At 36.9% G+C, this 26,480-nt stretch overlaps 1 protein-coding gene across 9 annotated transcripts in view; it reads right to left on the bottom strand.

Moving 5' to 3' along the window:
* NEO1 (neogenin 1) overlaps positions 1–26,480 on the bottom strand; it is a 251,030-nt gene that overhangs the window by 179,305 nt on the left and 45,245 nt on the right. For all 9 annotated transcript variants that reach the window (XM_032417572.1, XM_032417574.1, XM_032417570.1 and 6 more), the window contains exon 3: positions 2,325–2,642. In XM_032417572.1, the coding sequence (XP_032273463.1) occupies positions 2,325–2,642 (318 nt within the window). The remainder of the gene's footprint in view (positions 1–2,324; positions 2,643–26,480) is intronic.

The raw sequence follows: 26,480 nt of genomic DNA, 5'->3' as shown, positions 1-26,480 counted from the left end.
TTAAAATTTTGAGGAACAGCCAAATAGTTCAGTGCTCTTTTTAAAATTACACCCACACACAAAGTATATTCTATGATCCAGCAACTAATACAATTACTAATTCCAATAATCTTTTCTATAGAGATTTATAAAAGACTGTTCATTATACTACTGCCTTTAACATTAGACAATTTTTATTCATGTAACTGTTCATCAAAAAGGGAATCTTGGGATAAATCACAGTATATCTATACAATGGATATTACGGAACTATTAAAAGAACTTTTATTCATCTCTTAGCTCAGATCTTATTTCCTCCTGATACTCAGGCCATGAGTGAGTTAAATAACTCTCCGACAGAATCTCGTCTGCAGCCAAAGAATTGATTATATTGTATTGAAATTGGCTGTTTACTAAGACATTAGACCAAAAAATGCTTCCTGAAGGATATGAAAATTAAAAAGAAGGATGGACAAATCCAGCAGAGCAGAAAGAGAGGAAAAAGTAGAGGACAGGCTTAATAGGCAGTGGGGAAGCCATGAGCAAAGGCCAGAGACAGAGAATAAAAGGGATTTGAAAATATTCAGTACCGGCAGAGCTTAAAATGTGTCAAAGGTGGTCCTGCTGCTTCTGATGGTAGAGGGCAGGGAGAGAGGCAGGGCAGAGTGTTAAGAAATGAAGCTGGAGAGGGGGAACTGGGTGGCTCAGTCGGTTAAGTGTCCGACTCCTGATTTCAGCTCAGGTCACGATCTCAGGGTCCTGGGATCCAGCCCCACATCAGGCTCCATGCTCAGCAGGGAGTCTGCTTGAGATTCTCTCCCTCTCCCTCTGCCCTTCCCCACTCCCCCTAAAATAAATAAATAAATCTTTAAAAAGGGAGGGAGGGAGGGAGGGAGGAAGCTGGAGAAGTGGAGGCCAGCTCATGAAAAGACCTAGAGGCCTGTTCCAGAGTTTAGACATCCACTTGATGCTGTCACTGAAGAGCTACTGAAGGGTGAGGAGAGAGCCTGACCACTGGACTGGAAGAGGGAAAGAACGAGGCAGCGGACAGTTACAGGCAGTGTGAGGTGAGGGATGATGAGGAGTAGCCTCAGGATCACGTACAAAGAAACTAGGAAGCAGAATTCACTGGATTTGGTGAAAGGCTGTGGCAGACAGCAGAGAGGAAGGAGTCACGATTAAAGCCCAGCTTAAGAACATAAATGACAAAGAAGAGCTCACCTAAGTGACACTGTAGGGGCAGTCATAATGCTAACTTATTTATCCGCATGTTGGAGAAAGCCTGGCAAGCAGATCAGAGGAAGAAAGGACGGGAAGGAGGGAGGGAAAGGAAAAAGGAAGGAAAGAAGGAAAAGAAGGGGAAAAAAAAAAAGAAAGGAAAGGCTAATTATCAAAAGAAGTGACTTTTTTCCCCTTTTCTTTTTCCATCCTCAGTCTGTGATTATGGAATAATTACAGTAGCTTTATATCACACTCAAATTCAGCTATGAGTATCTGGTTCCAAAAAGAAAAAGAGCCATGATACTCTGAATGAATGAGCAAATACAGCCTGGAGTGAGCGGGAAATGGGGTACTATCACCCTACAGTGGCAATGAGATGGGAAACTATTCTGTTACTCATTTTCTTTTTTTCACATGTTAGCATTTTACCAAGGTGAGTATAAACATAAGACAATTTCTGTACAATGTGACCCTTAACAAAAACTAACTACACTTCATCTAGTACTCAAGTGAAGAAACACTGACCCGAGGAATACCAGTATCTACTACAAGACACGCATGACTTATTCAGCTTCCGCTTCCATTACTCTTCAAATAAGAATGCTCTAAAAGGGAGTGAATGTTTGTCTCTTTACAACTTTCTGTTCTTCACCTTAATACCCACATCCTACAGGTTTTTAAATAATTAATCCAATTAAATGTCATTTCCTTGGCTGGGGCATAAAGGAACCAAGATTCTGGCTATACTGCAAGTTTTACAAAGCCATACTAAGTGGTTATGCTGGGGAGGATAAAAGTTAGCAATCAAAGGGAATCAATTTTCCTATACAACTTCCTCTGTCATTTCCAAGTTAAAAAGAAAAGAACGGACTTAATACTTCTGATCGCAGCTATTAGCAATCTAAATGACAGAAAGTGGAGAAGTGCTACAGTTTATTCCCCATGGCATGAAGCAAGTCTTAGCAGAATGCCATGCACCTAGCAGATGCTCAATTGATACTTGTTAAGTGAGTATATTTCTTGTTACCAGTTAAATGAAAACTCTAGGATAATACTGCTTTTTATCAAGATATGCCCTTTATAAAAATTTGAAAATACAAATAAATTACTTTTGAAAAACTTACCTGCTACTGTGAGCTTGGCTGTTCTGCTGACAATAGTTCCAAGACTCTCAACAGTGGCCACACACTGATAATAACCTTCGTCAGGTTTATTGTGTTTGGAATGCACCACACTGCTGATAAATAAAGACCCATCTGAGAGAAGCTGGCGTCGGTCATCTGATACTAAGTTTAAAAAAGTTCCATCTTTTTTCCATTCAATTTTTGGAGAAGGTTCAGAATATGCTGAACAGTTCAATATAACAGAAGAGCCTCTAACTGAGAGCGTATCCACTGGCTCCACCAGAAAATAAAATGGAGTGAATGTTCGAACGCTGGATCCTACAAAAATAACAAAAAGAACAAAGTTAAGCAAGCTTTCTTCTTCTATTTCTGTAAGAAATGTAATTTGTATAAAAGTTATTGTTAAATAATTATGCTGTTTGGATATGATACATAATAAGTCATTTCACTATTAGTATCTAATAAATAAAATTTCTTTTACTAGGAAATCAAAATATGACCCATTTAGAAGAAGATGAAAAAAAGACTCTGCCAGATGACATAATCCAACCTTGTTAGATTACATGAATATCTAATAAAAGTTTTATGTCAAATCCTACAATGGGATTTATAAATATTTAAAATTATTTTATTCAAAGTGAAATTTTCTATGAAACACAAAGGAAGCAGAAAACAAATGATTCTTTGTTATTAAGTTATGTTTACTGGCTATATTTGTTTCATAAATTCACCGTACATACACTTTGTCCATTTTTCTAGTGGATTACTCATCCTATTGACTTAGCAATTTTTGGGCATAGCTATCATGTTTTGCAAATATTCTTTTTTCCCCTTTGACTTTATTTTTGTCATAAGAAAACAAATTTTAACTATATAAAATTAAATCTGTTATACTTAAAAGATTTTTATTCCAAGATTATAAAAAATTTCAGCTTTGTTTTGTGCTAGTACTTCTGTGATTTCATTTTCTACATTTAATCTTCATCTATAATTCATTTTTTTTTTTAAGTAGGGAACTCACGACCCTGAGATCAAGACCTGAGCTGAGATCAAGAGTCAGATGCTTAATCAACTGAGCCGCCCAGGCGCCCCTAGAATTCATTTTGATGTAAACAGCACAGGAGAGATCAGTTTAATTTTTCTAAGTCCTTAGAAAAATTCTTTGAACATGAGGAAGTTCCTGGCCAGTTCCTTGAACATGAGAAGAACACAATTTTTTTTTTTAATTTACTATAGGAAACTCCATACTGTTTTCGAGAGTGGCTGCACCAGCCTGCATTCCCACCAACAGTGTAAGAGGGTTCCCCTTTCTCCACATCCTCACCAACATTTGTTGTTTCCTGTCTTGTTAATTTTTGCCATTCTAACTGGTATAAGGTGGTATCTCATTGTGGTTTTGATTTGTATTTCCCTGATGGCTAAAAATAGAGCTACCCAATGACCCAGCAATTGCACTACTAGGTATTTACCCCAAAGGTACAGATGTAGTGAAAAGAAGGGGCACCTGTACCCCAATGTTCATAGCAGCAATGTCCACAATAGCCAAACTGTGGAAGGAGCCAAGATGCCCTTCAACAGATGAATGGATAAACATGTGGTACATATATACAATGGAATATTACTCAGTCATCAGAAAGGATGAATACCCACCATTTGCATCTACATGGATGGAACTGGAGGGGATTACGCTAAATGAAATAAGTCAAGCAGAGAAAGACAATTATCATATGGTTTCACTCATATGTGGAACATAAGGAATAGCATGGAGGACCACAGGGAAAGGGAGGGAAAACTGCATGGGAAGCAATCAGAGAGGGAGACAAACCATGAGAGACTCTGGACTCCGGGAAACAAACTGAGGGTTACGGAAGGGAAGGGGGATGGGGTAACCAGGTGATGGGTATTAAGGAGGGCACGTGATGTGATGAGCACTGGGTGTTATACACAACCAATGAATAACTGAATACTATAACAAAAACTAATGATGTACCATATGTTGGCTAACTGAACATAATAAAAAAAATTGCTATAAATCTTATATTCTCAGCCAGAGAAAACTTTCCAACTTAAAGCTTTACCTCTTTTCTTTAAGAAGAGTACTGACCAAATCCCTTGTAATCAGACTATAATCAATTCTACTCAGATTTCTTCATGTGAACAATTAGGGAGGCTTAGGCCAATAGATGAAAACAAGACAGTTTTTAAAATATATCTACACACCCCTTTATCTATAATTTATTTACACTGTGAATTTAAGAATGACGCTAGTTCTTTACTACGTAATGAAAGAGTGGTTCTAAATAAATATAAAATATACTGGCAGAGGGAAGGGAATAATATTCACTTGTTTTAAATTTTTCAAACACTTACAATGTGAACCAAATTCCAAACAGACTAATCTTCCTTTCCCAAACACCATGAGGTGGGTTCCATCCCTATTTAATGATTATGAAATTGATTCTTCAAGTCTTAAAACTCTTGAGAATGAGCTTAGGAATTTTTCAAAAGTAACCAGCAGGGATTTGCTTTTTACTACTGTAAAAAATGTTACATTGATACTATAGTAAAATAAAAATATCAACTCCAGGGCAATACAAAAAGATTGCTAAACTAAGAGAAATTACTTTTATACCGTTCCTGTGTAACATTAAATCTTTATTATACCATCCAAATTAAACAATTCAGGAACTTAAGAGAGAAATGTATTAGACTGGCAGTCAAAATATGCAAAGTTAACAGTTTAAAATAATTATTAATAAACAAATTTCATTTTAAAATTTGGACAAAGTTTTGCCATTTAAAAAATAATAATTACACAAATGTAAATTTTTCACAGCTTAACATTCTATCTTGCTTTTGATTTTCATTTTCTTTTTTTTTTAAGATTTTATTTATTTATTTGAGAGAGAGAGAGAACAAGCGAGGGGAAGAGCAGAGGGAGAGGGAGAAGCTGACTCCCGGCTGAGCAGGGAGCCCCAAGTGGGGCCCGATCCCAGGACCCTGGGATCATGACCCCAGCCGAAGGCAGACGCTTAACCAACCAAGCCGCCCAGGTGCCCCCGATTTTCTTTCATTTTAAAAGTCCTTATCAACCAAGTTGAACAAGAGTATATGCCTTCAAAAAATTTTTTTAATTATAGGGAAGTTGACAAATGCCTTTGAAAACCAAGGCCCTTCAAAATTTTACCACAAATATGTACTCTACATTACTTAGAATACAGCATTACTTAAATATTTATGTATATCATCTTTATATTTTATTCCCTCAGTAAACACACAGTGACCTAAGGTACTGTTCCTTCGCTTAAAATCCCTCAAAGGCTTGCCACTGTCTTTTACAAAGTAAGTAAACTCCCTCTCTCCTCACCCTCTAAGGCTTGCTGCATCTGTCACCCCCCCTTAGCTCCTGCCCTCTTCACACAAGCTACTCCCACCACCACCCCTCTCCAACTGACTCCAAGTCTTCCTTCAAGCTCAGCTTAAATACTACTTTCTCAGAAATGCTGTCTGTGCCTGGTGCCCAGACAAGATTAGTTTCGTCTTGTTACAAGCCAGCATGGCATACAGCACCTACATAGCACTTCAAATGTTCTTAATCATTAAATATTTGTAATAACTTGTTTGTTACGGCACAGAAGTTCCCAAAGTTTCTTGGCTCCTGGTGCCCTTATTTTTTTAATTTTTTTCACCAATTCTCTAGGCTAAAAGAAATACCTAACAGCTTTGTTTATGTAATAGTTAGGTTCAAACAAATGAATCAATATTTATGTCCTAACAAGTTAGTATCCTATTGAAAAAATAATACAGGCAAATTGAAAAATATTTTAACTTTTAAACAACCACAACTAGTTATTATGGGATGTGTGCATATATTGGACACTGCATGAGTTCTCAAACCTTGAAATCAAATTGGACTCTGCCATCCTCTAGGACAACTGGTTACCCACATGAGGAAAAAAACAAGAAGCCTACTTACAACATGTAATAACAGTAAACACTTAACATGTTTCTATGTATCAGAGACTGCTCTAAACATTCTCTACATACTAACTACTCATTTAATCTCCACTACTATCTTATTATAGGTACTACTATTATTCTCATTTTAGAGGAGAAAACTAAAGCATAGAAATGTTAAATACCTTGTCCAAGGTCACACAGGTAGTAAATAACAGAACCACAGTCTGTGATCTTAACCACACTACACTATAATGCCACTTATAGACATATAGAAAAATACATTCCAGACCTATGAGAAAACTATGTAAAAAAAAATTTAGGGGGCACCAGGGTGGCTCAGTTGGTAAAGCATCTGCGTTCAGCTCAGGTCATGATCCAGAGTCCTGGGATGGAGCCCAGAGTCAGGCTCCCTGCTCAGCGGGAAGTCTGTTTCTCCCTCTCCCTCGTCCCCCCACCCTCCGCTTGTGCTCTCTCTCTCACTCTTTCTCTCTCAAATAAATAAATAAATAAATAAATAAATAAATAAATCTTTTAAAAAAGATTTTAGGAAAATACAAGGATAACCCTGGTGTCAGGCAACCTTTTAAATCAAAATAGGGAACTTCAAAGTTAGAAAAGATAGATATGTTTCACTTCATTGTATTTAAATTTTTAAAACTTTAAGGCAAAAATATCATGACAAAGCAAAATATGACAAGACTGGGAGGAAATTTATCACATGGAAGAAGAATTTTAAAAGTCACATCACTCAATAAAAAAAATGGATAAGGCTGTGTTCCAATAAAAGTTTATAAAAACAAGCAGCAGGATGCATTTGATCCATTGACTCCTGCCTTAGAATATTTAGCCAGCAAAAAATAAGTGAGCCACATTTCAGCTGATCTGGAATGAATTCTGAGAAAAATGAACAATGCAGACAAGTATAAATAATAAAATGTCTGTACATACGACTATATGAGCACTGAGAAAGTAGCAAAGTGTACCAGGTTGTTACCACTGATTTACTGGGAGGAGATGGAGGAGATGAGTAGATAAAAAGCTTCAAGCACACAGAAAATAATTTCATAATAAAAATCAACTTATGTGTATAATCCCTTTATAAGTATTATACGTGTTATGGTAGGTGTGGGTGAAGGGGTACATTTTTTAAAAACTAGTCATTAAAATGTGGATTATCTCAGGGTGGTGAGATTTCAGTTGACTTTTAATTTCTTCTTTCACCTTTGCTATTGCATGAATATTTTACATGAAACACAATGTTGTTCAAGCAGAAATAAAGCTATTTTCGTAAACAGTCTGCACAGGAAAAGGACAATATGAAAAGTCTGGGGCATATTCACATGCCAACATTCAAAAACTTAAAATATATATACTGTTAAATAAAAAATACTCAAGTTTAAAATACATATAGTATGACCCCACCTACATAAAAATATATATACATGTACATATATGTGTGTATGCATACATTTAAATGTAAATAATGTATGGAAGAGGTGCCTGGATGGCTCAGTAGGTTAAGTCTGACTCTTGATTTAAGCTTAGGTTGTGATCTCAGGGTGGTGGGATCAAGCCCCACATCGGGCTCCATACTCAGCAGGTAGTATGCTTGAGATTCTCTCCCTCTCCTGCTGCCCCCCCTCCCCGCTCATACACATACTCTTTAAAATAAATAATAGTTGAACACTACATCAAAAACTAATGATGTACTATATGTTGGCTAACTGCGTAATAAAATATATATATAAATTTAAAAAATAATAAATAAAAATGAGGGTCATGATAAAAGTTTTAAAATTTAAAAAAATTAAATAAATAAATAAATAAAATCTTAAAAAAAATAATAACATAGGGAAAGGGCTAAAAGAATAAACACTGAACAGTTTAACAGTGTTTTCTCCTGGGGAACTAATGGGATTCAGCTACTGATGGAGAGCATACAGGGGGAAGGCTTTTTACTCCATGGATTTCTGCACTGCTTACTGCTTAAAATATGAACAACTGCTTATGCTTTCTTCTTGTCATCTTTTTCTGTTTTAAAAACAAAATAACTTTTGTTATTGGTGGTAAATAATCCTTTCTTGGGAACAGAAGATTTTTTTAAAAAGAAGATCTACCACCATTTCTTTTTTTTATTAATTTTTATTTAAATTTTAGTTAACTTTCACTGCAATATTGGTTTCAGGAGTAGAATTCTGATTCATCACTTACAACACCCAGTGCTCAGATCTATCACCACTTCTTTAACCATTTTTCCTCTGTCACAGAAGAGTTATCAGACACCCACTCCTTGGCTGACTTTGTATAAAAACTGGCCTATATTTCCCACCAGGGTCCTAATTCCCTATCCACTTAAATTTGCTTAATTTTAGTTTGCTATGACCACAGTCACGATACACATTATTCTGAAACAGGCTTAATGATCCTGTCTGATCTCTTCTACATTCCCTGGTCTCTGCAAATTTCTCACTTTTTAATGGAATAGCTCTCACTTCTTGATAGACTATTCCTCACTTTTTGATAAAATACTTCACACTTCTTGATAGAATTCCATCTTATGAAAGGAAAATACCCACAGGGAACTTATGTCAGTTATATTCCCTCAGCCCCAAATATCAACAAATCCTATCACTCACTGCACACCAGCATGGCCAATAATTCTAAATTTTATCATGTCCAGAGTAAAAAAATAACATACAGTATTTGAATACTGGCAGAAATAAAATGAAATCTCTCTTATTGCCCGCAGAGGTTCAAAGTTTGACAGCATCAGAAATGCAGGACAGAAAGGTAAGCAAGCCTTTCTACATGCCTACAAATGTAAGCATTCTGTATATAATATTATTCATCCTATGAAAATTATGTCTTCATTATAAACTAAGACACTAATGCCAAAGGACTTCATACCTCTTTTACTCCTTAATAACATTACTTTGACCACCCTATCCTACCCAATCAGTCTGTAAATCCTACATTTCATCCTTCCTGATTGGTGTCCACTCTTGCCATATAGCTTAGTCTCTCTTGCTTCAAGTTCTCAATTTAAAATCAAAAAGTCTAAAAATGAGAAAGTTAAAATAATACTCAATTCAAAGGACTCAAAAAGATAATATATTCACATCACTGATTAAGAACAAGCAATACTTAAGAGTTAAATGTTTTCCACCCTCTTCTGCTGCATAACAATTAGGACTCCCAGCTCCAGAGCTCAGTCCCTCTCCGCCCTGCACAGCCAGTTTCTCCAAAGACTGAATCTACAGAATGCAGAACTCCTTTCCTGGAATTTCAAGTAAGGCATGTGGTTAGCTGTTAATATTACATGGATGGTTTCACTTGCATGATATACATATACTTTATGGGCATACCATGAAACAGTAGATGTCAACTTCTAACCAAAGCTGGACCTGAAATTATTTTTCAGGCTACTAATATCCTATTAGGGAAATTCAATACGATTATTCTAATTTATAGCATCTACTCTCCCAACCATTCCCCCCAAATGAAAAATATCTGAATTTGTCTATTCAAGAAACATTCGTTATAATAAGAATGCTTTCCTTTTCTTCAATTTTCAGCCTTCCTCCTCTCCCCTCTCCCACAAAAAAAAAAAAAAAAACAAAAAACCAGCCACAGTGGAAAACTCTCTCATAAAATGAAGTCAAGCAGACATGATTTTGAATTCTAGCTCCGCTATTCTAGTTCATTTCTCTCTGTGTCTAAAATTCTCTCCCTTATAAAACAGGAAAAATAATGCCCTCCTTTCAAGGAAATCTCTGCGAAGACAGGTATAAAGCACCTACCTACCTCACTGCTTGGCAGATAGCAAGTCCTAGATAAAAAGTAACTATTCATAGTTCAAAAGCCTACCATATTTTCTCCCAAACTGCTAACATCTAGAACCTTAGTTTTCACCAATCACATTTTAGAAACTGCTATGCAAAATATGGACCTTATTTTTTTTACTTTTAATCACATTTTGGACAATTACATATAAAATAATATTAAGTGATCTTAAAACTCAAGTCTAAACATCTTTCTCCTCTGCCTAATTTTGCAACAGCTCCCCCATTACAGATAATGTAATCCAATTCATTACCATGACATTCAAAAGGGGCTGAAGGATCTGGTCCCTGCCTCTCTACAACCTAATCTCACATCATGCTCCCTCTAACTCAACAAGCTCTGGTAACATTCTTCAATTTCTTGAACAAGCCATGTTCTTTCCCATATTAGAGCCTTTGCATCTGCTGTCCCCTCTGCCTGCACACTCGCTCTGCACCCACTCTTCCATCACACAGCTAGCTAGTTTCCTCTCAGCTTCCATGTTTCGACCAACTGTCACTTCTACAGGGGCCTTCTCTGACAACTATCCCTGTGAAGGTCTTAGCCTCCTAATCCTACCCTTTATATGCTCTTCCCAGCAATTCACTTTCTCTCTGTTTTTAAGGCCTGTTTTCCCTGGTAGAAGGCTAGAAAACTAGATAAAATAAAACCAAGATTAGGTAAAGAGAGTAATTATCAGAGCCCATGCTAGCCAAAAAGTTGTATTAAATTTTTAGAGAGCAAAATTTCAAGAGCTTAAGTCAGTAACAATGGACTTCAAGGCTTGTTAAAATAATAATTTATACATTAATCTTCCAAAAATATACTAAGGATCCACTACGTATAAGAATAAAAAATTTCTTATTTATTATTTCTCACTTCACCCTAATCCACTCCCATCCCCAAAATACAAGCTTGATAAGAGCAGGAACCTTTCCTGGTATCCATAGTGGGTACTCAATAATATCTGTTAAATGAATGAAGGATGCTACGCAACTAAATTACAGTAACACAGGAGTACCTACTCTCAGAGTGCTGACAGTGGAAACACACAATGATATAATCATGGCTCACACAAACACAATCAGAACAATGTGGTGGGAGCCATGACAGTATGTGTACAAGGTGCAGAGACAGAGAAGCGAATAGGCCTAGAGAGTTAGGGAAGACATTCATGCAAAACGTGATTATTAACGTGAAATCTAAGGGATGAGTAGGAGCCTAGCCAGTAAAGGGCAGAATGCATCATCAATGGAACAGCAGGTGCAAAATCTCAGAACAAGGTGGTAGTGGAAGGGGCAAAAGTACTCAAAGAAATTCAGAAGTGGGTAGACAAGGACAGATTGTAAGGATTTTTATATCCTAAGAAGTTAGTAAGTTTGGCAAAGGCTTTAAGATGAGAAGTGAAGATCACATTTACTTCTTATTAAAAGAATGGTGCTTGCTGCAAAATGGAGATTAGTTAAGAGAACACAGCTGGAGAGAAGGAAACCAGTTAGGAAGCCTCTACAGTTATCTTGGTTGAAACCCGATGAAGTCCTATTTAGGAAAGTAACAACAGTAACTAAGAGATGGAAAGATCTGAGGAATCCTTACGGTCAAATCAATGAGCCTTGGAGAATGATGTGGAAGTGAGGGTGACTAAATGTAGAGTAAGGGCAGTGGAGGAGTAAAGGTGACTGACAAGTTTCTGGCTTGGACAACGGCGTCTGGAGGTGCCAGTCACTGAGGAAGAGGACACAGTTGGGAAGATCATGGGCTCTGCTGTAGACATGGAGAGTTTAAGGGGCTCAATGGACATGGATGTGGAAGTCATACAAGCTTGAAACTCAGTAGAGATTCATGTTGAATCCATGAATTCCATTCATGAGATACACCTTAAAATAGAGGTTGCAAGAGAAAATGAGATATAATAAGAAATGTAAAATCTGAAGAAAACCAAGGACCACATTCTGCAAAACACCAAGATTTAAGAGAAAGGGAAAAAAGCCTACAAAAGTCATGTAAGTCAGAGGACAAGAGAACAGGCATCTCAGAAGCCAAAGAAATATTTCAAGAAGGAGGATGACCTGCTGAGAACACAATACAAATGGACACTCATTCATTGGATAGATATTGAAAAGGTCACTGATGACCTAGGCAAGAACAGATTTAGTGGTGTAGTGAAGACAGACACCAGACTACAATGCACTCAGGAACAAGATGGAAAATGAAGAAATAGAGCCTGTAAAATGAACAATTGCACTTCTCAAATTTTAGTTTGCATACCAATCACCTTGTTAAATCCTGCTAAAATTCAGATTCTGATTCAGTAAATCTAGGGTGGAGCCTGAAATGCTACATCTCTAACAAGTGTGCAAGTGATGCAGATTCTGCCCGTCCACAAGCAACACTTCTGAGAAGGATATAGAGACCATTTTCAAAAAGTCTGGCTGTAAAAGGCAGAGGAGAGATAGATTGGTAAATAAAGAAAACCTGCGCTTGGTCTTCTTTTATAAGCTTTGTAATGGAAGAGAGACTTGAGCATGTTGAAAGATGGAAAGAACCAGTACAGAGGGTGAAATCAGGCCAAATGATGGTAAGATTAGGATCCAGGCTTCTGGCCATTAAAAGAAACAGGAACTAGACTTACCATCCTGCCTTAGACAACTAGAAAACTGGACAAAAATCAATGAAACAATGTTTTTTCAGACACTGGACAACATGAAATGCAGGACTGTGACCCCTGAGAGATAGGAAACAAGATGAGCTGCAAAATCACCCCATCTTACAACCTGTAGATATCCCATCTTTCCAGCCCTCAGCATGAGAAAGGGAAAGCAAAGAGACCTTTGAAATCTCACAGTTAAAGAAAAAGATCAGAGTTGAGGAGCCCAAGGTTACTACAATTTGCAGAGTACAAAAGAGGAGGGAGCTGCTAAGAGAGAGAACTCTGGAGTTTGGCAAAAGAGTCCCCTTGAATCTGTGGATGACTACCAATGTACATATGAGGGGACTGAAGTTGTACAAAGTGTATCTCCTAACCACAATGGAACTAACCTAGATGTCAGTAACAGGTAGCTGGAAAACCCTAAAATATTTGGACATTAAGGAACATACTTTTTTTTTTAAGATTTTATTTATTTATTTGACAGAGAGAGAGAGAGAGCACAAGTAGGCAAAGCGGCAGGCAGAGGGAGAGGGAGAAGCAGGCTCTCTGCTGAGCAGGGAGCCGGACATGGGGCTCGATCCCAGAACCCAGGGATCATGACCTGAGCTGAAGGCAGCTGCTTAACTGACTGAGCCACCCAGGTGCCCCTAAGCAACATACTTCAAAATAACTCACAGATCAAAGAAGAAATCACATGAGAAATTACAAAATATTTTCAACTTAATGAAAATGAAAATACAGCATGAGGGAAATTTCAAATGTTAAATGTTAATATTAAAAAAACATGTCAGACAATTAATTCTGGATCAGAGAAAAGACACTTCTTTTCTTGTAACAAGAAGGAAAAATGAGAATATGAGTAAGCCTGGTGTTAGATATGGGAGTCATAGTTAATTGCTTGTACAGTTGCTGAAGTAGGACGTGAGTACAACTGTTGCTGGTGTGGGTAGGCTGGGCTGTCAGGGTCAGAGGTTTGCAGTTGGTGGTAAACATGTGAAGAAGCTGTAGTGAGAACGGATGGGAGCACCAAAAAAGGAGGACAGGATTACTGGATCATACTGACAGCACAGTCAGGTTGCTAACTGTATTTAAAAAGACGTGCAAATATGAGAACGTGGTTTTGCAGACTCTAAAGGGAAGAGAACATAGACATTTAAAACTGAAGCTTCCTAAGTAGTGAGTAGCAAGTGACAATGAAGAGGGCTGAAGATACCAGCACGTGGCTGTCAATGGCATCTAAGACAGATAGGGAAGGAAATACACAAAAGTGAACGAAAACGGGTAAGAGTGGTGCCGGCACAATGTGAGAAGCCTGGAAGGACAGGAGACTGTGGTGAGACTATGATACTATTTTAATACTATTTCAGCACTGCCAAGTGATGACAAGGGCTAGGGTGCAATTTTGGAAGCTGGTATTTGAGTGGCATGAAAGAGAAGCTACTGGAGATGAAGAAGGTGAAGAACTGAAGATGGTACTAGAAAGTAAGCCAAGCAGACACTCATTTTCCAGAACAATGACAGACTTGCAATGGAGAAGAAGACTGTAAAACAAGACCTAAAGTTTTCAATGAATGAAAGTGAGTATTAAGTACACAGATGACAGAGAACAGGCAAAAACCTAAAATTTAGTGGCCCACATCTTGAAAGAGCAGCAATTTTTTAAGTAATTCTTTCACATTTTTGAAATTATTTTTCCATTATTCTTCAGTAATCAGCTATGTTTTAGAGAGCTGATACTGCTCTAAATATTGCTAATAGAGTACTTTTCTCATATGGAAAACAAGCATTACAGATTTTATGTGACTATACCACCATATGTTTATGAATTGTTACCAAGTTCAGCTAAAAAAAAATTCTGAGTAAAGCTGCATTAATTCTTGAACATAGAAAACAAATATCACATGAATAATTTATTGAAAGCTTTTGCTGTCAGCAGCTTTACTAACAGAAGTAATATTTATGAAATCCCACAGGACAATCTAACAACTTAAATATATGCAAAAGAGAAGAACACAAGACTAAGAATCAGTAATAATGAATCTTATAGTATCAGAGCTATTTTCTGCAAAGAAAGCTGTGTGTGCATAAGCTCTCAATGCAAAGTAAACAGATGTTTCAGAAAGATCATGTCATCGTTTCACAAGGTCTGTAGACCAGGTTCTAGAATTCTTCTGTTCAACTGTGTATTTAATGATGGAAATAAACTGAATTCAAAAGCTTGTTAAAGCCTGATTAGCCTGAAGCTAATTCAAGCCTACATTAGTAAGCTGTCATATTAAGTCACAAATTCATATTTCCTTCACTGAGTTCTTACTCTCTTGATAACATATTTCTGATAGGAAATAATTCTTGGGGGGGGGGGAGGGAGGAGAAAAGGAGACCTAAAAATTCAAGAAAGATGTTAACAGTATCAGAAGGATAAGACACGAACCCCAGAATACTCACAATGAAGCCACGTATATATTAACCAGGCAGTTGTAAATACATTTGTGAGAGTAAAATAAGACTTATCCATGCTATTATAACTGCATACCATTTTCACACAGATATAGAATTAGTTACTAAAATGAAATGCAAATGGTCCTTAATCATTTTAAAAGATACTCAACCTCACTCATAATAAGAGAAATGCAAATTAAAACTACACTGAGATACAATTTCTCACCTACCATATTGGCAAAAATACAAATGTTTAACAACATCATACTCTACAGGCAAAGTATAGGGAAACAGGCTAATGGGAATGCAAAATGGCATATCCACTATAGAGGAAAGTTTGTAATATCTAGCACAATTATAATTGCATTTACCCTTTGATTTAGTAATCCTATGTCTATGACTCTACCCCAAAAATACACTGGCCAAAATATGAAAAGAGGTACAAGCAAGACTATTCACTGCAGCACTACCCATAGTAGCAGCCTGGAAGCGGCCTTGAGCCCACTGTGGCACACTGATACAAAGAGGTACTGTGCAGTTGTAAACTAGACGATAGAGTAACTTTATCTTCCACCTAGAATAAATAAAGTGAAAAAGTAAGGTTGGAAAGAAGTGTGTATATTTATCTAAAAAAGGTAGGATTATAATAGATAACACATACATAATTTTTAACCCATACAAGGAGAGGAAATATAGTTAGGACAGGAATTGAAGCTAGATGTCTCTGAATAGAACTTGTACATAGATTTGACTTTGGGATCATGCAAATATTTTACAAATTTAAAATACAAAACTAAATCTTAAAAAATCCCTAAACATTGAAAGCAGAGGTGGAACGAGCCTAAACCTCTAGTTGTCATTATAATCACCCAGACAGGAACTAGTGTAAGAGAATTTAAGAACACAACAACCAAACTATACTTAGTGGAATATGCCCTAAGGACCAAGAGAACTGTAACATTTTTAACTGTTTTAATAACCACTTTGTTGTAGTTACTATTGGTACTGTTATTCTGAGACTGGTGTGTGTACGTGTGTGTTGCTGTTGCAGAATAAAGCAAATGAGTAATTTCACTAACGTCATGAAGAACAGGATTCTCAGTGTGGAAGAAAAGCGATATAGATGTAAAATCAATGAGGTGCTCTGTCAGAACAATTAAAATCAACAACACAAGAAACAACAGGTGTTGGCAAGGATGTGGAGAAAAAGGAACACTTGTGCACTGTTGGTGGGAATGCAGTCACTGTGGAAAACAGTTTGGAGGTTCCTCAAAAAGTTAAAAATAGAAATACCCTTCGATCCAGCAATTCCACTACTGGGTATTTACTCAAAGGATACAAAAACACTAATTCAAAGGGATACATGCACCTCTATGTTTATAGCAGCATTATTTACAATACCCAAGATAAGGAAGCAGCCCAAGTGTCCATTGATAGATGAATGGATAAAGAAGTAGTATATATATATATATATATATATATAGATTCAGCTCTATTAAAACAATGAAATCTTGCCATTTGCAACAGCACAGATGGAGCTAAAGAATATAATGCTAAGCAAAGTCAGTCAGTCAAAATTTAAAAAAAATTAGCAAAGGAGAAAAGAGAGAGACAGACATACCAAGAGGCACTCTTAACTATAGAGAACCAATGGGTACCAGAGGGGAGGTGGGTTGGGGGATGGGTAACATAGGTAATGGGGATGAAGGAAGGCACTTGTGGTGAGCACCAGGTGTTGTATGGAAGTGTTGAATCACTATTAAAAAAAAAATCAATGAGGTAAGTAAAAGCCATCTATCCTTCAGTTTTAATCTTAAGTACCAATATGAATTTGTATTTTACTTATCTAAAAAATATGTATTTCCTAGCTCACTTGACTGAAAAGTCCTAGTAACAATGACCAAGCCAGTGCAATTAAGTAATCTCCACAATGAGATTTTGGCTCTAAATTTCATTTGCCACACAAAAGAACCTTTTAAAAACTGGCTAATTCCTGGTCTGCAATTGGAATATGAGATGAATCTGCAACATCTTTCAGACCAGAAAAGAAAAAGCTATCAAATGACTACTAGGGTCATCACAAAAGACTCAAGAGGTTTTTACTGGCCAAATATGGGACATTTAAGCATCAATAATGATAATAACAAATTGAAACATTCAAATATGTTGAATTCCATTACTTTATAATGACCTCAAAAAAAACAAAACCAAACAAACAAACAAAAAACACAAACACAAGACAAAACTAACTGATCACCTTTGGAGACTGCTACAGAACCAAATCATTATTTTGAAAAGTGGCACATAAGAGTAAAAGAACTAAGAATTTTCCTAATCAAACTGTTTCTTATGGCAGTAAAATTGTTGATGAAAGTAAGTTTCTATTTATAGAAGTATTCCACCTAATAATAAGGGAGTGATACAATATCACCATTTTGCAACCCCTAATGAACTGATAGCTCTGGGTAATAAACATCAATGGTCCAGGAATCAGCAAACTTTCTCTTAAAAGGGCCAGACAGTAAGTATGTTAGGCTTTGCAGGCTACATACAGTTTCTGTCTCATATTCTCCTTTGTTTTTAACTGTTCTTTTTTTACAATACTTTAAAAATGTAAAAACTATGAGTAGCTCATGGGATGTACAAAAACGGGCCACAGACCAGATACAACTCATTGGTCATACTTTGCTGAACACTGGTGACTAAGAGCAACAGGAAAACAGACCCAATCGCACATTATATGCCTTCTTCTATAATGGAATATTATTCAGCCTTAAAAAGGAATAAAGTACTAAAAAAAGGGGGGGAGAATAAAGTACTGATACAAGCTATAACATGGGCGAACCTTAAAAGCATTGTTACGGAAAAGAAACTAGGTGCCAAAGACTACATACTGTATGATTTCATTTATATGAAATGTCTGGACTAGGTAAGTCCAGAGACAAAAAGTGTTATGTAGGGCAGAGGGGCAGTGGTAGGGGGAGAGAACACAGGGAATGGGAAGTGCCTGCTAATGGGGCCCAGGGTTTCTTTCGGGGGTGATGAAAATGTTCTAGTTTATTGTGGTATACCTACTCAATTCTGTGAAGGTACTAAAAACTGAATTGCACATTTTAAATAGGTGAATTATACAGTATATAAATTATATCTCAATAAAAATGTTATTAAAAAATAATAATTATGAAAAGAACAGGGCTCCATGGACAAATGGCTAATTCTAGGACAGGGGCAAGAAATATAATAGCTAAGTCTGGAGTATATTGTGGTGCCAGAAAGTAAGAAAGAGCTTAAAAAAAAAACCAAAACAAAAACAAAACAAAAAATAAGATGGAGCTATGCCAAAGGGACAAATGAACCAAATAAAAGAACTTCCAGGGACACCTGGGTGGCTCAGTCGGTTAAGTGTCTGCCTTCGCCTCAGGTCATGATCCCAGGGTCCTGGGATTGAGTCCCACATCGGGCTCCTTGCTCAGTGGGGAGTCTGCTTCTCCCTCTGCCTATTCTGCCTGCCACTCCCTCTGCTTGTGCTCTCTCTGACAAATAAAATCTTTAAAAAATTAATTAATTAATTGAAAGAACTTCCAATGGCCAAAGCTGGGAACAATTTGAGCAACAAAATAAAGTAGTATTATATTATAACCCAGAGTATAAAATAAATATACATGAGTTCATACTGATAGAAATGGTTGAATAAATTTAAAAACAAGAGAAATTTCCCATATAGAAGAATTCCAAATAATTTACATAGACACTCCACCCTCAAGGCGGGTGTCTTAAAGTGTAGGCTGTACACAGTGACTTCCTTCCAAAAGGGAAGAGGGCATGCTAACTTTACAATGGAGAAACTCAGCAAATATTAACTCAGCCAAGTTGATCAAAGTCAACATCGAGTGATGTTACGGTGATATTACACACCCTGGAAATGATATGATTTGAGAATTATAACTGGCACCTTACCTCTGTGTTCTTCCCCCTAAAGCCATAAACCCAGTCTGAGAAAAACATCAGACAAATCCCAACAGAAGGACATTCTATAAAACACCCAACCAGTATGCCTCAAAACTGTCACGGTCATCATAAAGAAGGAATGTCTGAAAAACTGTCTTAGGCCAAGAGGGCCTAAGGAGAGATGACAACTAAATGTAATATGGTATGCTGGATAGGATTCTGGAACATGAAAAAAAAGAATATCAAGTAAAAACTGGAAATCCGAATAAAGTATGGACTTTAGTCAATAATAATGTATCAAGGGGGTCCTGCGTGGCTCAGTCGTTAAGCATCTGCCTTCGGCGCAGGTCATGATCCCAGGGTCCTGGGATTGAGCCCTGCATCAGGCTCCCTGCTCGGTGGGAAGCCGGCTTCTCCCTCTCCCCCCGCCCCTGCTTGTGTTCCCTCTCTCACTGTGTCTCTCTCTGTCAAATAAAATCTTAAAAAAAAAAAAGGATGAAGCCCTACTAATAAAATTAAAACTAATAATAATGTATCAATATATGTGCACTAATTGCAACAAATGTATCACTCCAATGTAAGATGTTGTTAATAGGAGAAACAGGGGTAGGTATATGAGAAGACTGTACTACCTTTGCAATTTTTCTGTAAACCTAAAACTGATCTAAAAAATAAAGTTTATTAAAAAGCAAGTCTGACACTTATAAAACAATTGGAAATATGAACACTAACTGGGTATTTTGTGATACAGTAATTATTTTCACTTGTCATTTGTAACAATCTTTGTTGATGTAAAATGTAAAGGAGGGCACTTGTGATGAGCACTGGGTGTTCTACGTAAGTGATGAGTCACTAAAATTCTACACCTGAAATCAATTGTACCATATATGGTAACTAGAATTTAAATAAAAACTTGAAACAAAAATTAAAAAATGTAAACACTGAAAAAGAACAGATACAGAAGTTACAATGAGTAAACAAATACCAACTACATTCAAGATCAATGGAATAATGAATATTTCCAATGAAACTCATCAAATAAATGCTGTATTTAATGCAAAATTTTGTAGAAAGATCATCAAAAGTGCCATCAAAAAATAAATGATATAATTTAGCAAGGAGGGTTCTAAGTTATTTGTTAGATAATCATTTGTTTTGCTCTGATTTTAACAGGTATCTAGAAATCCAGCAAGTAAGCTTTAAAATAAAGCTCTTAATTGCCTCCCTCAACACAATTAGCAGCTGACTCTTGTCTAGTACATAGGTTCCTCTATTAAATTGAAACTCTATCTCCCAAAGATAAAAGAGCAGTAACTAATATTGGTCCAAAAAGAAAGCAATCCAACCACCTAAGTTACTAATGTGACTTCTCTGTATGAACCTGTAATTTTACTCTGTTTCAATATAAGCATAAATGTATATGCTAAAGGCAAACAAGGGACTTGGGGATTATCCACACACACTTCTCCATTTGAGCATAAAGTTCAACTTCATGCAATTTTATTGAGAATCACAAATCATATTAAGTGTTGATTTAAATTTTCTTGCAGATGTCATATGAAAGGATACAGCTCACTATGCACAGAAGCAGAATTTTTGAAGGCACCAAACACAGTGCTGAGTTCACTGCTGATTTTTATTAAAGACTTCCTAATTATTTACAGAAAAATATTTGTTTTCCATAGGACATCTTTAAAATACTGAAACGCAACTGGAAAAAACATAATTATATAAATTTTCATATACACAAGTCTTCAGGAATGTAATGCATAAGGTAAGGTCAAATAATACTAAACCGTAATTGCATGCATACTAATGTCCACAATATCTAAAACAGGCTCTTGCACAGAATGAGCACCAATTTGCTTAAATGCAAATTTATGAGCTTCAAATTTTAAAGCCTATAAACTAGATATATAACTAGAAAAATGGTTAAATGAATTATGGCATATTGATATACAATCACTAAAAAGTTGTAAAGGGAGGCAGTAAGAATAATGGATAAGAGCATGAGTTGAAGAGTCAGGCTGCCTAAGTTCAAATCCCATTTCTGTCATTTGCTGACTATGTGGTCTTGGCAAATTATCTAGTCTCAAGTTTACGCATACTTCAGTTGGGAGGATTAAACCGTATAATACATGTAAATCATTTAACACAGTACCTGGCACACAGCAAGGTTTCAAAAATGTTAACTACTAGATTATGGCAAAAATACACTACAGAGTGTAATCTTAAAAAATACATATGTGAAATTATATCTGTGCTCTGAGTATCAGTACGTAAGAATTATGTATATACAGATAACAAGGAACAGGAGGCAATCTGAAAACTTTATTGATTTGTAATGGTGGAATGATAGCGATAACTTTTTAAATTTCCATTAGTACATTTTTAGAAACACAAAAGTTATCTATACAGGACAGAGTACAATAAAGTTAAAATTCTTATATTAATAATATTTTATTAATGCTTTCTAGTTAAAAATTATAGCATCTGCTGGCAATCAACAGTTCCATTTTGGGGGCGCCTGGGTGGCTCAGTCGTTAAACGTCTGCCTTCGGCTCAGGTCATGATCCCAGGATCTTGAGATTGTGCCCCACATCGGCGGGCTCCCCACTCTGTGGGGAGCCTGCTTCTCCCTCTCCCACTCCCCCTGCTTGTGTTCCCTCTCTCGCTGTGTCTCTCTGTCAAATAAATAAATAAAATCTTTAAAAAAAAAAAGTTCCATTTTGTTGTTGCTTTTATTTAAAAAATAAATCAACATATGCTCATTCATGGGGTTGACACCTCCTCCAGAGGTTATCATACTAACAAATTAGTGTGAATTTTTCCACACCTTTTCAACAGATCCCCTCTCTCATTGTATTTCATTCACACACACACAGTTTAGTAGTTTTACTTTAAAAAATAAAAGTGATAGTATATATTGTACTGCAACTCATTTCTCTCCCTTAATGTATCTTGATTATAGTTCCAGCCCAGTGCATACAATTCATTCTCTTCACAGATGCAGTGATCCATGCTGTTAGTGTACACATATAATAAACATATAAGTTACTATCCAAAACAGGACACTACTGAGAGTGAAAGGAAGTGCTCTTAACAATTATGCTGGTAGCACAGGGGTAAATCAGACCCATCCCAAGCTAACTGGGCATATGGTCACACTACATAAGAGAGCTACATCTACTGGCTAACATTTAAATGATCTCCAATTTTTTGCTACTGTAAACAATGCTTTAATGAACATCCTATAATTTTTTTTGTAGTTTTTAATTTTATTATGTTAGTCACCATACAATACATCATTAGTTTTTGATGTAATGATCCACGATCCATTGTTTTCGTATAACACCCAGTGCTCCATGCAGTACGTGCCCTCCTTAATACCCATCACCGGGCTAACCAATCCCCCCTCCCCCCTCCCCTCTAGAACCCTGTTTGTTTCTCAGGTCCATAGTCTCTCATGGTTCATCTCTCCCTCCAATTCCCCCCCCCCATTTTTCCCTTCCTTCTCCTAATGTCCTCCATGTTATTTCTTATGTTCCACAAATAAGTGAAACCATATGATAATTGACTTTCTCTGCTTGACTTATTTCGCTTAGCATTCTCCTCCAGTCCCATCCATGTTGATGTAAAAGTTGGGTATTCATCTTTTCTGATGGCTGAGTAATATTCCATTGTATATATGGACCACATCTTCTTTATCCATTCATCTGTTGAAGGGCATCTCGGCTCTTTCCACAGTTTGGCTATTGCGGACATTGCTGCTATGAACATTGGGGCCCATATGGCCCTTCTTTTCACTACATCTGTGTCTTTGGGGTAAGTACCCAGTAGTACAATTGCTGGGTCATAGGGCAGCTCTATTTTTAAATTTTTGAGGAACCTCCACACTGTTTTCCAAAGTGGCTGTACCAACTTGCATTCCCACCAACAGTGTAAGAGGGTTCCCCTTTCTCCACAACCTCTCCAACATTTGTTGTTCTTTCCCTGTCCATTTTGGCCATTCTAACTGGTGTAAGGTGGTATCTCAGTGTGGTTTTGATTTGGATTTCCCTGATGGCTAATGATGATGAACATTTTTTCATGTGTCTCTTAGCCATTTGTAAGTCTTCTTCAGAGAAGTGTCTGTTCATCTCTTCTGCCCACTTTTTGACTTGATTATTTGTTTTTTGGGTGTTGAGTTTGAAACGTTCTTTATAGATCTTGGATACCAGCCCTTTATCTGTAGTGTCATTTGCCAATATCTTCTCCCATTCTGTGGGTTGCCTCTTTGTTTTGTTGACTGTTTCCTTTGCTGTGCAGCTTTTTACCTTGATGAAGTCCCAAAAGTTCATTTTTGCTTTTGTTTCACTAGCTTTTGGAGATGTATCTTGAAAGAAGTTGCTGTGGCCAATGTCAAAGAGGTTACTGCCTATGTTCTCCTCTAGGATTTTGATGGATTCCTGTCTCACATTGAGGTCTTTCATCCACTTTGAGTTTATCTTTGTGAGTGGTGTTAGAGAATGGTCGAGTTTCATTCTTCTGCATGTGGCTGTCCAATTTTCCCAGCACCATTTATTGAAGAGACTGTCTTTTTTCCATTGCATGTTTTTTCCTGCTTTGTCAAAGATTATTTGACCATAGAGTTGAGGGTCCATATCTGGGTTCTCTATTCTGTTCCATTGGTCTCTATGTCTGTTTTTGTGCCAGTACCATGCTGTCTTGGTGATCACTGATTTGTAATATAGCTTGAAATCGGGCAACGTGATGCCCCCAGCTTTGTTTTTCTTTTTCAACATCTCCTTGGCGATTCGGGGTCTTTTCTGATTCCATACAAATTTTAGGATTGTTTGTTCCAGCACTTTGAAAAATGTCAGTGGAATTTTGATAGGGATGGCACTGAAGGTATAGGTTGCTCTGGGTAGCATAGACATTTTAACAATGTTTATTCTTCCGATCCATGAGCATGGAATATTTTTCCATCTTTTTGTGTCTTCTTCAATTTCTTTCATGAGTGTTTTGTAGTTCTAGAGTATAGATCCTTTACCTCTTTGGTTAGGTTTATTCTGAGGTATCTTATGGTTTTTGGTGCTATTGTAAATGGAATCGTTTCTCTAATTTCTCTTTCTACAGTCACATTGTTAGTGTATAAGAAAGCAACTGATTTCTGTGCATTGATTTTGTATCCTGCCACATTACTGAATTGCTTTATGAGTTCTAGTAATTTGGAGGTGGAGTCTTTTGGATTTTCCACATAAAGTATCATGTCATCTGCAAAAAGTGAGAGTTTGACTTCTTCTTTGCCAATTTGAATACCTTTTATTTCTTTTTGTTGTCTGATTGCTGTTGCTAGAACTTCTAGTACTATGTTGAACAACAGTGGCGAGAGTGGGCATCCTTGACGTGTTCCTGATCTTAAGGGAAAGGCTCTCAGCTTTTCCCCATTGAGGATGATATTCGCTGTGGGTTTTTCAGAGATGGATTTTATGAACTTGAGGAATGTTCCCTCTACCCCTATACTCTGGAGAGTTTTAATCAGGAAAGGATGTTGTATTTTGTCAAATGCTTTTTCTGCATCAATTGAGAGGACCATATGCTTCTTCTCCCTCCTCTTATTAATGTGTTCTATCACATTGATTGATTTGCGAATGTTGAACCACCCTTGCATTCCGGGGATAAATCCCACTTGGTCGTGGTGGATGATCCTTTTAATGTATTGTTGGATCCTATTAGCTAGGATTTTGTTGAGGATTTTGGAATCCATATTCATCAGGGATATCGGTCTGAAATTCTCCTTTTTGATGGGGTCTTTGCCTGGTTTGGGGATTAAGGTAATGCTGGCCTCACAGAATGAGTTTGGAAGTTTTCCTTCTGTTTCTATTTTTTGAAACAGCTTCAGTAGAATAGGTATTATTTCTTCTTTGAATGTTTGGTAGAATTCCCCAGGGAATCCATCAGGCCCAGGACTCTTGTTTTTTGGGAGGTTTTTGATCACTGCTTCAATCTCGTTACTGGTTATTGGCCTATTCAGGTTGTCAATTTCTTCCTGTTTCAGTCTTGGCAGCTTATAGGTTTCCTGGAAGGCCTCCATTTCATCCAGATTGCTCAGTTTATTGGCATATAGTTGTTGATAATAATTTCTAATAATTGTTTCTATTTCCTTGGTGTTAGTCGTGATCTCTCCCCTTTCATTCATAATTTTATTAATTCGGGTCCTTTCTCTCTTCTTTTGGATAAGTCTGGCCAGTGGTTTATCAATCTTATTAATTCTTTCAAAGAACCAACTTCTAGTTTCGTTGATCTGATCTACTGTGTTTCTGGTTTCTAATTCATTGATTTCTGCTCTAATTTTAATTATTTCTCTTCTAATGCGTGGCTTAGGCATCATTTGTTGCTTTTTCTCTAGTTCTTTAAGGTGTAGAGTTAGTTGGTGAATTCGGGATTTTTCTATTTTTTTGAGTGAGGCTTGGATGGCTATGTATCTCCCCCTTAGGACCACCTTTGCAGTATCCCATAGGTTTTGGACTGATGTGTTTTCGTTCTCATTGATTTCCATGAATTGTTTAAGTTCTTCTTTGATTTCTTGGTTGACCCAAACATTCTTGAGCAGAGTGGTCTTTAGCTTCCAAGTGTTTGAATTTCTGCCAAATTTTTTCTTGTGATTGAGTTCCAGTTTTAGAGCATTGTGGTCTGAGAATATGCAGGGAATAATCTCAATCTTTTGGTATCGGTTGAGACCTGATTTGTGACCCAGTGTATGGTCTATTCTGGACATGTGCGCTGGAGAAGAATGAGTATTCTATTGTTTTAGGGTGGAATGTTCTGTAAATATCTATGAGGTCCATCTGGTCCAATGTATCATTCAAAGCTCTTGTTTCCTTGTTGATTTTCTGCTTAGATGATCTGTCCATTGCTGAGAGTGGAGTATTGAGGTCTCCTACAATGAATGTATTGTTATCAATATGACTCTTTATTTTGGTTAACAGTTGGCTTATGTATATGGCTGCTCCCATGTTGGGGGCATAGATATTTACAATTGTTAGATCTTCTTGTTGGATAGACCCTTTAAGAATGATATAGTGTCCTTCTGTGTCTCTTATTACAGACTTTAGTTTAAAATCTAATTTGTCTGATATAAGAATTGCTACCCCAGCTTTCTTTTGAGGTCTGCTGGCATGGAAGATAGATCTCCATCCCTTCACTTTCAGTCTGGATGTATCTTTAGGTTCAAAATGAGTCTCTTGTAGACAGCATATGCATGGGTCCTGTCTTTTTATCCAATCTGCAACCCTGTGCCATTTTATGGGAGCGTTTAGGCCATTCACGTTGAGCGTGATTATTGAAAGATATGA

Source organism: Phoca vitulina, unplaced genomic scaffold (genome assembly GCF_004348235.1).
Source record: "Phoca vitulina isolate PV1807 unplaced genomic scaffold, GSC_HSeal_1.0 scaffold20, whole genome shotgun sequence".
Classification (NCBI taxonomy): domain Eukaryota; kingdom Metazoa; phylum Chordata; class Mammalia; order Carnivora; family Phocidae; genus Phoca; species Phoca vitulina.
This window is presented reverse-complemented; position numbering and strand designations above follow the sequence as displayed.